Raw genomic sequence first — 13,941 nt, 5'->3', positions numbered from 1 at the left:
AATTGATTGTTCGATGCAAAAAACTGGTTTACAAACACAGTCTATTGCACTGAGAATTGAATTTGATACAGACACCGGTATAAGTGAGGGAACCACCGCATATGCATTAGTCATTAGTGATCGAGCCTTTACATATACACCGTTGACAAAATCTGTAAAACAAGTCTAAATTAATATTAATAGTGATGGAGAACGAAGTGATTATAGACGTTCAAGGTTACAAAATTGGAAAAAAGTTTATAGTTAAAGAACTGGCTGCTTTAAGAGGAGACAAACTCGCACACTATGTTTTTCAACCCCCTTTCCCTTCACAACTCTTGAATCCTCAAGATGAAAAACAAGTAAAATGGTTAATGAAGAATTATCATTGTATTGACTGGAATATGGGACATATTCCATATTGGAAACACGTACAAGTTATAAACAATGTGTTGAAGGATGTTGACAAAATTTACGTAAAAGGAAAAGAAAAAGCCGAATTTTTGAAAAAATATACACATAAACAAGTTATTGAATTTCCACAACAACCAACATTACACGCCGATAAAGTTAAATGCATGTACCATCTGAACGATAACGCATATTGCAGTCTACATAATGTATTTTTTTTAAAACAAACATTTCGTTAAAAGTGTACAAAACATTGTGTAAATAATCTCAACTCATCAGTCTATTAGTAATCATGGATCAAGAGAGTTGGATAACGTGTCGTAATAATCCAGGACATCGCCTGAAAGTAAAACATCTTCGACGACATTTACGAAGATGTCTTCCACATCGTGAATATTCTTGGAGGAGTTTTGATTGCGGAAATGGGAATTATTTTGATTCAACTTTATCCCATAATACTAATAATGATTATCAACAATCATCGAGAAGCAATTTTGAAAATACAAACTCTTCAAAAAATATTTTTTGTAATGATATGGAATATTAATTGAATTAATTAATTGTAGTATTTATAAATAAATGTTATAGATTTATAAACATTTGTATTTTTTTCATAATATTTACCACTCCCTTACACTTTCAATAATCCTTATACACCACCCAAAAAAATTCATTTTATTTATAAAAAAAGAGTTGATTATTGCAGTGGATATGAGTGATTTTTCTCATTTTTTCAATAAATTAAACAGGTTAACGATGTCCTTGAAACAGGCGGTTACACTCCATCCTGTCTACATAGGTCTTCTTTTTACATTTTTTTGTGTCTATATGTTAACCTTGATGGAATACACCAATGTAGTTGCAGTAAGTGCATACAAAGAAGTTGACCTTGACGGGAGCTTTTAACAATTTATAAATGTGCAGAGAGTGAATGCAGAAATTCATTCTGTGTTGTACAGGTAGTCTGTGTACGAAATAATGTGTTCAAATTATTTTGCTAATTTTAAACCGTGCACTCATGGTGACGAGTGTTGTCAGTGTCCCGGTCCCTCAACTAGGACAACTGTAAGTAACCAGTCATCAAAGTTATTATTTAAAGTATTGAAGGGAAAAGTTGCAAATCCCTATCAAAACCGTAGTGGTTTTAATAGGGATAAACCTAGAATCAATATCGTTTCTGATGTAATTATTAGACCTACTTATTCAAAATTAATCAAAAATGATGAGACACAATTTGAACAATTTGCCAAGTCGTCTTTAAGTCAATCTTTGAGGGAAGATTGTTTTGAAGAGGATGAGATTGAATGTAGTCAGTTAAGTGTGAAAGAGAAGCAATTAGCTAATCACGCTGTTGCTAATATTGTTCAAATCGTTGATGAGGATGATGATGATTCTATGGTTATTCCTTTATCACAACCTGATAGTGAATTATCGTTTTCTTTACCATTCACGCAATACCTGGCTCAACATGGTATTGAAAATGATTATTCGGACGACATCTCGTTGACCTTAATAGACCAGTTTATTAACGAAGACGAGGCGGTGTCCAATCCGGTTGTGGATGAAGGAACTTGTCCCATCAATAATTCGATTACCGATGAGTTAAATGTATTTGATAATGATATGGTCGTGGTGGAAGAACCCCCAATCTCTCCCAGTCCACCACTACCACCACAAAGCCCCTTCGTTGAGCCAGTGTTTACCCGCCCCGTTACACCAATATCTCCTGAAGCGGCACCCGCGGTATTAACTCAACCCCCTATGATAATATCGCAGGACATCATTGACGCCTTATCGGAGCCTTGGGTTGAGGTGGAAAACATTATCAATGGTAACGTTGAACATCCCCCTCAACCCAATTCACCGATTATTGAGGAAAATGATGTTCTGCCAGAGAGATTGGTGGTGGTAGAGACCGAAAATAACATCATTCGGTCACCACAACCTTCACCACCACCGTCACCCATAATATTATCACAGGGCGTCAATGACATGCAACAACCATCTGTCATTGACGCACTGGCAGAGCCGTGGGTTGAAGAGAGGAGGCAGGGTGAAGAGATGGATGTTGAAAATGACATCATTCAACCCTCTCAATTGTCACCCATTCTAGGGCAAACAAATAATAGGATTGAGAATAGGGTGGAGGGTGGAGACGATGACGACGACGATGACATCATTCCACCCACTCCCCCTCACTCACGATCAAGGAGGCGTCGGCGCCCTAGAAAGCCTCGTAGACGTTCGCGAAAGTCGCCATTAATATTAATTATTAATAATTATAATATTAATATTAATATTAATGATGTTAATATTAATAATTAATATTAATAAATCCTATTTCCATCCCACAATCATATCAAGTACATTTAATTCGAACGCGATTTTCCAAATTTTAACATCATACTACCTACAACACGATGGCAAGCATGCTGCTCCTCCTCGAGGTCTTGCTGGATACCTATCTCTGAACACAAAAAAATATATATTTATATAGTATAAATAAAAGTCATTCAAAGATAGTAACAGAAGGCAGCAAATTTATAATTAAACTTTGTTAGTAACCTGTTTAATTTATTGATTTATATTTTCATAAGAAAATGCATCACTGTGAAAACTGTAATAAACAATTTACAACCCGTCAATCACGACTACGCCACGAAAAGCTCTATTGTCAAGTGGTCAAAAAACAGGAAAATGGAGGACCGGCCGCCAAAAAACAGAAAATATGTCATTCAACTGGTAAGTTTTAACTAATAGGTACTCTATTTTTCAATAATTTTTCTTTTCTAGCTAGCAACAATTATATGTGCGTTACATGTAATCAAGAAATTGCTCCAAAGCTTATTACGGCCCATGAGAGAAGTAGACAGCATAGAAATAATTGTCAAAGTACTCCCTTGGAGGATGGGGTGTTTGCACTCAGCAGTGCATTTAAATCACGCATCGCTTCATATAGGATTTGTGATGAGGGCCATTATATCGATTTAAATGAATTTATGGATAAAATTCACAATAAATTACTTAGACTTATTGTTTCACAAATTGAAAAATTTAGTACAATCAAAATAAATTTGGAATTATTTGGATTGTATACCATTGAGTCAAAAAATATATTTGATGTAAAATCTTTCAATACTACTAACAGAATTGTCACTTTAGGCACGAATATTAGGAATATGTTGCATGACTTTCAAGAAGTTATTAGTCAAAAAATGATGGATTTTTTGGAACGAGATTCAGGTAGTTATATATTGTAAAAATCTTTATAATACAATTATTTTTTTGCTTCTTTGTTTTAGGCTGGACACTTGTGAAAATCTTACATTTAGAATTAAATGTAAACTATTACAATCCATTGAAAGCTTCATCGTATATCCCACTACCGCCAAGCGTGAAAATGAAGAGGGCAATAGTTAATGTTCAAAATCAGGATATTCATTGTTTTGGTTGGAGTGTCGTAGCAGCAGTGTGTCTACCTATGGGACCAGAACATTTACCCAGTTCATATCCACATTGGTCGACACTTTTTAATTTCCAAGGTATTGAATTTCCTGTAAAACTGGATAGTATTGCAAAATTTGAAAGTCAAAATAATGTCTCTATTAATGTTTACGGACTTGAATTACTTTATGTAAACAATAAGGTAAAATTTGAAATTGTGGGACCATTATATTTTACAAACTTTAAGAAACCGGTACACATAAATTTATTATTGTTGAGTGATAACGATGGTAATCAACATTACTGTACAATAACTAATTTGCCACGTTTAGTATCTTCCCAACTCTCAAAACATCATCATTCAAAATTTTTCTGTGATGGATGTCTACAATATTTCACAACCCAAGCTTTATTAGATAGACATTCTTCGACTGATTGTGGAAAACTTTATGCTAGAATCCCAAATAATGAATTAATAACAAATAGATTTGGTTATAATGTTCCCGCTAATGTATTAGAATTTCAAAATTATCATCATAAAATGACTATCCCATTTATTGTTTATGCTGATTTCGAATGTTTATTGAAACCTATGAGTACAGTTGCACCAAATCCAAATCAATCATTTTCGATAAAAACTTTTCTCCATCAACCATATTCATGTGCATATTACATTAAATGTTCATATAACGATCAATTATCTAAATTCCAAAGTTTTCGAGGACAGTCATCTGTGGTTGACTTTATTACAGCATTAGAAATAGATTTGATAGAGATTTATAAAAAGTATTTAAGTATTGTACAACCAATGCTTCCATTAACTATTCAAGAAGAGTTTGATTATCTTACAGCAACGGAATGTCATATTTGTCAAAAACCTTTTCAACAGAATGATATTAAAGTAAAAGATCACTGTCATTTAACGGGTCGTTATAGGTCCGCTGCGCACAGTAATTGTAACTTGAATTTTCAAATTCCAAATTTTATTCCGATAGTATTTCATAATTTAACAAATTATGATAGTCACTTATTCATTAAAGAGTTGGCCCTTGAAGAAAGTGAAATTAATATTCTTGGTAAAACTAAAGAGAAATATATTACATTTTCGAAAAAAATTTGTGTAGGCGAATATCTAAATTCAAACAATCGAATAGTCAAGGAGCACTTACACTTGCGTTTTATAGATAGTTTTCAGTTTTTGACATGTTCATTAGAAAAACTGGCAGCAGCCTTGGATGATGCTCAATGTATGGAAGTAAAACGATACTTTCCCGTTGACAGAGAATTTCAGTTAATTAGACAGAAAGGGGTTTTTCCATATTCATTTATCGATGATTTTTCTAAATTAGATCTCACGGAATTACCACAAAAAATTGATTTTTACGATAAACTTCGCGATGAGCATATTTCTGAAGATGATTATCAACGAGCTAATACCGTATGGAATACATTCCATTGTCAGACTCTAGGCGAATATTCTGATCTCTATTTAAAAAGTGATATTTTGCTATTAGCTGATGTCTTTGAGAATTTTCGAAACATGTGCCTTAAGCATTATGAACTTGATCCAGCACATTACGTGACTGCACCATCTCTTAGTTGGAATGCTATGCTTAAATTTACCCATGTAAAATTAGAATTATTGACTGATATAGATATGTTGCATTTTTTCAAAAAAGGGATTCGTGGGGGAGTTAGTACATGTGTTAAACGAGCGGCTCAAGCAAATAATAAATTTCTTCCAAATTATGACCCTTCGAAACCGACATCATACATTTTATACCTCGATGCAACAAATCTCTATGGTTGGGCTATGAGTGAAGTACTCCCTTTAGGTGGATTTACTTGGCTAACGCAAGACGAAATTAATTCACTTAGTATTATGGATTTGACTGATACCACACCTGAAGGTTATGTCCTTGAAGTAGATATCTCTTATCCTCATCATTTACACAACTCTCATAATGATATGCCATTTCTACCTGAAAATTTAATTCCACCAAACGGAAAATGTGCTAAACTCATTCCAAATCTATGTGCTAAAACAAACTACATAATACACTATCGAAATTTAAAACAAGCTCTACAAAATGGACTAGAATTGACAAAAATTCATAGAGTACTAAAATTCAATCAATCGTCATGGCTCAAACCATATATTGATTTAAATACGAAATTACGAAATCAGACTAAAAATAAGTTTGAAAAAGATTTATTTAAACTCATGAATAATAGTGTGTATGGAAAAACCATGGAAAATGTCGATAATCGGGTAGATATTAAACTGGCTACACATTGGAAAAAAAACGGTCACAAGTATGGAGCAGAGACATGGATAGCCAAACCACAATTTAAAAATTGTTCTATTTTTACTGAAAATTTAGTTGCAATAGAAATGAATAAAGTTCAAGTAACGTATGATAAACCTATTTATGTAGGATTCAGTATATTGGAAATTTCAAAAACTTTAATGTATGACTTTTTTTATAATTTCCTTAAAGTTAAGTATGGAAATAATGTACAGCTTTTGTATACGGATACGGATTCATTAATTTTAGAAATTTATACGGAAAACGTATATAATGATATTAAACAGAATATCGATCGGTTTGATACTTCAAATTATCCCGAGAATAATATTCATGATATTCCTAAAACTGTGTCTGTTATCGGTAAAATGAAAGATGAGTATGCTGGTGTACCAATTGTACTACTTTATGGCACCGGTGCCAAAGCATATTGTGTGCAAACAGTGAATGATTTAATTAAAAAGGCTAAAGGTGTAAGTAAACATGTAATTGATAAATCTCTAACACTGTTACAATATCGGGCAATTGCAACAAATCCTTCATCTTCATCAGTTTTCTGTGTTATGAACGTTTTCAAATCTTATTTACATAATATGTATACCGAATTAAGGAATAAAATAGCACTGTCTAATTTCGATGATAAACGATACATTTTAGGTAATTCAATTGATACATTAGCCTGGGGACATTACGATATTGATAGAGATCGAAATTTAGATTCTCTAATTAGAGAATTGCAAAAATATGTGGAACCCACTGATTGAATTTTACCTTATTGTAGATATGTAACGATATGTAACCATTTATTTATACTACATAGTTATTATTATTATGTATTTATAATTGATGTAATGTGTAAAGTATTTTTATTTGTATTTTGTAAGTCAACAATGAAACTTGTGCAACAAAAAGATTTATTAAAAATTTCTAATCACGACTATTCAGTTTGTGTACCCTATCAACAGTTTCCTAAACATAATACTTTATTCAATAATAGTGTAAAAAGAGGACTAGTGGTTGGACGTTCTGGATGTGGAAAAACAAATGTGATATTAAGTCTCTTGCTGCATCCAAATGGATTACGCTTCACAGACATTTACTTATTTTCAAAAACGCTACAACAACCAAAATATCAATTTTTAAAATCGGTTCTGGCACCTCTCGATAAAGTCGGTTACTATGAATATGAAGATGGTGCCGAAATTCCCCCTCCTAAAGAAATCAAACCCTATTCCATAATAATATTTGATGATGTAGTCACTTGTAACCAAAATATAATACGTGATTATTTTTGCTTTGGTAGGCATTATAATATCGATTGTATATTTATAAGCCAAACGTATTCTTCCATTCAGAAACAATTAATTCGTGATAATGCTAATTTTATAATTATCTTTCCTCAGGATGTATTAAATTTAAAACATATTTTTAATGATCACGTTGGTACAGATATGTCATTTGAAACCTTTCAGAAAATGTGTTCACAGTGTTGGCAAAAACCGTATGGATTTGTTACTATTGATAAGGATGCTGAACAAGACAATGGGCGTTATCGTAACGGTTTTGATCAGTTCATTAAAATATAAATGTAAATGTTTGTCAAAGATTTATTTATTAGTCGACGATCGACATGGATAAACGTTTAGCTTTAGAGCTGGATAAGGCAAGACGACACGTTAAACAAAAAGTACGATCATTATCTTCACACATTGCAAGTTCGCAAAGACGTTTCGCAACCCACATTCAACCTCTAACCGATCCAATAAAAAGTTTAATTTCTGAAATTAAACATGAACGCGAAGTTGTCCCAAAACAGGAAAAAATATCAATTCATCATGAGATCAAACAACCGGAGGCGAAGCGACTTTTTGAGTCAACGACTACAAGCCGTAGTACTACATCGCTCGATCCACGATTCAGTTTAATGCGACAACATGCGACTGCTAGCACACCCAGAGAGGAGGGAGAGTCACTCAGGAACGTGACCATTGGAAAGTTGCAAGAAACATTAATAAATTTGTCAAAAACCGATGCATTTCGCCATTTTCTTAAACAATGGACCGGTTTACCTCGACAGTACATTGAAGATATGATTATTAACACAGAAAACAAATTTGATCATCAATATGGTGTGAGACATGGAACCGAGGCAAATAAATTTTTTATTGGCAATTCTGAAATTGATTTCAAAGACGATCATGTAATCGTTCAAAATGTAGCTTATCCTGATACACCTGGATTGTATGAATTATTATTTAAAAAAAATCCAACTAATTATACTCAATCAGATTTAGAAACTTATCGAAATATTGTCATTCGAACCAATGCAGACAGAAAAAACTATAAACCAAATGCACAAATTCTGGGTAATGTAGGGAACAAATATAAAACAATTATTCGACATTTCTCGAGACAGCCACTTCAGGAACACCGTGCATCTCAGTCGCCGCCATTTTACAGTGATACTGAAGAAAGCCTTGATGCCGATCAAGGTCAATCGACTCCTGTCCAGCAACGAAGCCGCAGTAGTAGTCTTTCAATTCTCGTACCACCAGCACGTAAACAGTATCCGCGACTTCGCAACATACCTGCAATACAACGATTGCAGGCTCAAGGTCATGAACAATCAACTCCGACAAGTAGTATCCAACCAATATCAAAAAGAGTTAAGGGTGGTGGTATTCTTCGCACATTGGCTTTAACAGATAAAAATTTAGAATTTGTTCCCTACAAAAATCCCAACACACTCGTAAATAGACTACGTCTTTTATTATCATCGACAGTAGCTGGTAATAATAATCATATGAATGAAATCAATCGCATCATAACAGAATTGCGTGAATCGAAAATAATTCGTTAATAATTTAGAGACGACTTGTATATATTGCAAACACATTATATTTTATAGTTAGTATTTCTACATACTTTATTCATTCAATAGACAAGAATATGACATTAGATAAATTTGGTGAACACATTAGTGAACACAGAATTCGGACAACTTTACAACGTGTCAAATCTTTCTCATATACCACAATCTCACTCTTTGGGACACTGGATCCAGCTAAAAAACTTTTTGTATTATTTAATATTGGTACGAATTATATTTTCCCATTAAAAGAAGCAACGATTACGTCTGTACATGGTAGTCCATCGAGCGGGTGGATTGCATTAATTAATTCGAAACAAACTACGAATTTAATTGGTCAAATTTTACGTGAAGGTGACAAACTATCATTTAAATATGGACCCAAAACATCAGAAGCTAAACCGATATATATAGAAATAGTTTTAAAAGTACCAATCCACCATGAAGCGTAGTGATTTAAATATTAAGCGTCAAGTTGTTAATGAACTACATGCACCGGCGAGAGTGAACTTTAAAAGACGACGTGTGATAGTGAAAGGTTTAAATGATTTATTGCAACTCGATCTGGTTGAAATGATACCATATTCACGCGTCAATAAAGGCTTTAAGTATATCTTAATGGTTATCAATGTTTTTTCTAAATTTGTATGGGCTGTTCCATTAAAGAATAAGTCGGCTTTAAGTGTTGTAAATGCAATGAGTGAAATTTTAAAAACTCGACGTAACGTTCCTAAAAACATTCAAACAGATCTGGGAAAGGAGTTTTACAATAAACATTTTCAACAATTAATGAATAAATACAAAATTAATCACTACAGTTCTTATTCGAATTTAAAAAGTAGTGTCGTCGAGCGCGTGAATCGAACAATCAAGGGAATGATGTATAAAGAATTTTCGGTGCAAGGTCACTACAACTGGATAAACATTTTACCTGACATAATAAAAAAATACAATAATACCAGACATAAGACTACTGGTTTAAAACCGATTTCAATAAATAAGAAAAACGAACGCAAAGTTTTGGATCAAGTTTATAGTCATCTTAAAACAATGGACATTTATAAACCCAAATTTAAAGTTGGTGATTTTGTTCGAATTAGTAAACATCGACATCTTTTTAAGAAAGGGTACACCCCAAATTGGAGTAATGAAGTATTTACAGTTTCGAAGGTTCAAAATACTAATCCTAGAACTTATTTGCTACAAGATGTTTCTGGAGAAACAATACGAGGAGGTTTCTACACTGAAGAATTACAAAAAGTTAAATATCCGAATGTATATCTCGTTGAGAAAGTTTTACGAAAGAAAGGTAACCGTTTATTCGTCAAGTGGAGTGGAATGGATAAAACTCATAACTCTTGGATTAATTCATCGGATATTACATAGATAATTATTATTATTATGAATTGTTTTTTTAATAAAATAAACTATAAGGAATCGATTAAAACACTTTATTTCATCAATATTATAGGTAGTACATTAAATATCCTTAAATCTATTATAAATCCTCCATATTATTCTACCACTTATTTAATTATAAACTAATTAAATCAAGACGCCTCTTGATTTTTACCTCGCCTTTGGCGCGCGCCCGACACTGATCAAGGTTAACAAGTCTGCATACCTATGCATAAGAAGACGCACATAAATAATACATGAATACAAATATAAAAAAAAATAAAACTACAACAATGCTATTTTTAGTAACTAATTTGAATTTTTGAATTGTAGTTTTGTCTGTGGAAAGCAATTTCACATATCCACATTTTGGAGAATGTTTTTTATGCTCCATAAACGCATCATCACTTTTTTCCCATCGTGAAATTATTACTCCACAAACAAAACACTGGGTACAATCAGATATTTGAATATAAAACAATCCCGCTTTTGCTAAACTCCATGGAGATGGGTATGAATGTACCCAGTTCTTATATGATAACAGTCTTTTATCAAAACACTCGTATAAACTTTTTTCATATTGTCCATCGTCTAGACACATGATTTTTTATTTATTTATTTATTTTAAGAAACTATCACTAGCACAAAACGCACACTACTTCACACACATAAGTCTTTTTCCGATAATTTCATCCTACTCTTCGGCACCCTCGTTAACTGTAAATGAAATATACATTTCTTTAATTTCTTTTCATCCTCCATTTTACATTATGTTCACTCACCTAATATTTCATCATCCACACGTTGAAACTCAAAACAATGTGCAGATGTCGGGTTTCTAGCATCTTCTTTTCCCAAATATATTAAATATAGTGGACGTGGATCTCGTAATAACTCATCAATTTTCTCCTCAGTCAAATAATCACTTATTCTTCTCGGCAGAAACACTGCATAATTGTCCAACTCAACAAGCACTGAATTTCCGAACAGAGACTTTGTGCGTCTAATATTATGTATGCGGAATCTTGTGTTCAACTCTAGCTCACCAGCTTTTAAAATGGGCTTCTGTCCGCATCGAGCGATTCGATTCAATACATCCATGACCCAGCAGCGAATACTCTTAGACATTAACACAGATATATGCACTTTTTTATATTCTTATTTCTCGGAGGATTAAATCAGTACTGACTGCTATCAAACTTGTACTAAATTCTATATATTAACTATACCCCCACTTTTTAACCTTGAATGAAAATGCACCAATATTGTGGCCTTGAAAAAGTGAAATAATGAGAAAAAGTGAGATGAAAACATCAAAGATAAAGAGGGAATGAGTGGTCTTGAAACAGGGAGCGACTCTGCTTGCTGGTCACACTTACTTGTATCAGTAGGTTGAAATAGGTGTACATAAAAACATGTAGCTTTTTTTTACAACTTTTATTTTTTTTATACAATAATATTTACATTTTACTACAACTACTACTACTACTTAGCTAAACTTATTCTACACTATTTTAACGAAAGAACCCCGGCCCTAAAAAATTCACAATAAATTACTGTTGAAAAAGATTCAATAAAACTTACTTCTTTAATTTAAGGCATTATGATTCTTTTTACTCCTCAGGAAGTCGAGGTAGCTGGGCTCATTAAAATGATCCCAGTTCTCCTCTTCTTCTTGCACCATCACTTTACTTGAGGCCCTTTGTTTTATGACATGTTTCCTTTTACTCCTCAGGAAGTCGAGGTAGCTGGGCTCATTAAAATGATCCCAGTTCTCCTCTTCTTCTTCTTGCACCATCACTTTACTTGAGGCCCTTTGCTTTTCTTTATCGGCCCGATGGCACTTCCAAATGTGCCTTTCGAGCCGAAACCAAAGAAGAACGTGGTTTTTGTCGTATGGACAAATAATAATATCCTCTGAAAAAAAATTATTTCCAACTAAACTACTAAAAAAATATTAAACTTACCAGGAGTATTAAAAATAGAACTTTTTCTGATGGGTTCCATTTTTTAAGAATTTCTTGTTATACACTGATATACACAAGAACTGTGTTACACAACACAACACATTACCTTTTATACAGTTTGGGGTGGAAAATGAGTAAGGACAATTGCGCGATTCATCTTGAATGAGTGAGGAGTTGTTGGCCTTGCAAAAGTGGGGACCTTGACCTTGAAAACATCAAGGTCCAATAATGCCTTGGCCTTGAAGTGGTGGGGGAAGTAGAGGGGTTGGCCTTGAAAAAGTAAGAGAGAGAACGAGTGGCCTTGAAAGAAAGAGAGGGAAAATGGGCGGGGTCAAACTCAAGGTCAAGGTTGTGTTGTGTTGTCCCCCCATTCGTTATCTACTGGTACTGCCTTGAGTCTCTTTGGCGGCTGGTACTTTTCTACACGCGAAATCCATGTAATAGCACGTCCAGCACCCGCCCATAACCCATACGGTCGTTTGGTACTCAGGTAGTACCATAGAACCCACAGTAATATGTTGTATATTGGATCATTTCGTGAAGCCGTCATCGACACGGACATTGGACACGTCCAGGACGTAATACGTGCCTCGCGACCACAACAACGAAGCCGCGGCTTTATTCAAATGACAGGCCCAGACGCGGCCACGACGTTTATTAATGTTCGACACGGTGGTCATTAGCGACCGCATGCTGGACGCAATTCGAAGAATAGGAAAATGTACCGACTGTATCGAATCTTATTGCCCCTTCGTGGGTGGAAAAATGACAGGTGTCTTTGAAAAAAGTACAGCTCGGAGGTGAATTTGGTGCGTGATCGAAAGTAATTGGACGGATCTGTCGGAAATGGGCAATTTTTGGGGCGTAGATAACGGCGAATTTGGTTTTGAATTAATTCTGAAGCGAGGAGCTAATTAATATACCCGGAGGATGTGATCGATGAGGTAATTTTTTACTCGATGGGTGAAGAAAAAAATTAATGGTGTTAAGGGTCAACCGAATTACAAATTGTGGAAATCACCAGAACAAGATAAAAGATAAAATGAATGATGACCGAAAATTGGCTTTTATTATGGAACGAGCGTTGGATTTTTTTTATAGTACCGTCCCCTGTGGTTCAGGTGGGCGACCAAAAGCGATCGGTTTTGGTCCAACGGCTGATCTTCATCCGAGTGTGACAATCTGAAGATGCGACTGTCGGTATGCGGTTTTCGCCGAACACGTGTTTCGAGATTACGCTATCTTCAAGTCACGATTCGTTATTAATGAGTAAGAAGAGGAGTTGTTCTCACCTTGGCGAGAATGTTGAAATTTGTACTCGCACCGACGAGATAATTCGCATAATTAAGAAAGGGATTATGTGGTTGTTTTTTCCATCGGGTGACACTCTGGTACCGGTTCCGTGCACGCTTCATTTCCATACAATATCGGCTTGCAATGCTTCGCCAACTTCGTGGAGGTGTATAGGGGTAGAGGGAACCTGGAGGTATTTTTCCTCGTCACGGATCGAGTTATCGTTGCATCGCGTTGGTACTGCCATGGTACTGCTCGGGGCGTTCGTTCC

General features: G+C 34.4%; 2 protein-coding genes and 1 long non-coding RNA gene across 5 annotated transcripts in view; 2 read left to right on the top strand and 1 right to left on the bottom strand.

The window, feature by feature from the left end:
* Positions 1 to 13,941, top strand: part of tkv (thickveins) — a 66,316-nt gene that overhangs the window by 15,677 nt on the left and 36,698 nt on the right. The window lies entirely within an intron of this gene.
* On the top strand, positions 1,775 to 7,080 carry LOC135266472 (uncharacterized). Its single transcript, XM_064357270.1, has 3 exons — positions 1,775 to 3,132; positions 3,184 to 3,633; positions 3,693 to 7,080. Exon 1 carries the CDS (start codon positions 1,786 to 1,788, stop codon positions 2,713 to 2,715), a length of 930 nt encoding a protein of 309 aa, XP_064213340.1. The 5' UTR covers positions 1,775 to 1,785; the 3' UTR covers positions 2,716 to 3,132; positions 3,184 to 3,633; positions 3,693 to 7,080.
* LOC135266473 (uncharacterized) lies at positions 10,450 to 12,765 on the bottom strand. Its single transcript, XR_010334531.1, has 4 exons — positions 12,378 to 12,765; positions 11,995 to 12,327; positions 11,193 to 11,944; positions 10,450 to 11,127 (listed from the first exon to the last, which is right to left on the bottom strand). It is a non-coding gene; the product is annotated as an uncharacterized LOC135266473 (long non-coding RNA).

The sequence above is a fragment of the Tribolium castaneum genome, chromosome 6 (genome assembly GCF_031307605.1).
Source record: "Tribolium castaneum strain GA2 chromosome 6, icTriCast1.1, whole genome shotgun sequence".
NCBI lineage: Eukaryota > Metazoa > Arthropoda > Insecta > Coleoptera > Tenebrionidae > Tribolium > Tribolium castaneum.
Note: the sequence above shows the minus strand (reverse complement) of the source record. Positions and strands in the feature narration are given on the sequence as shown.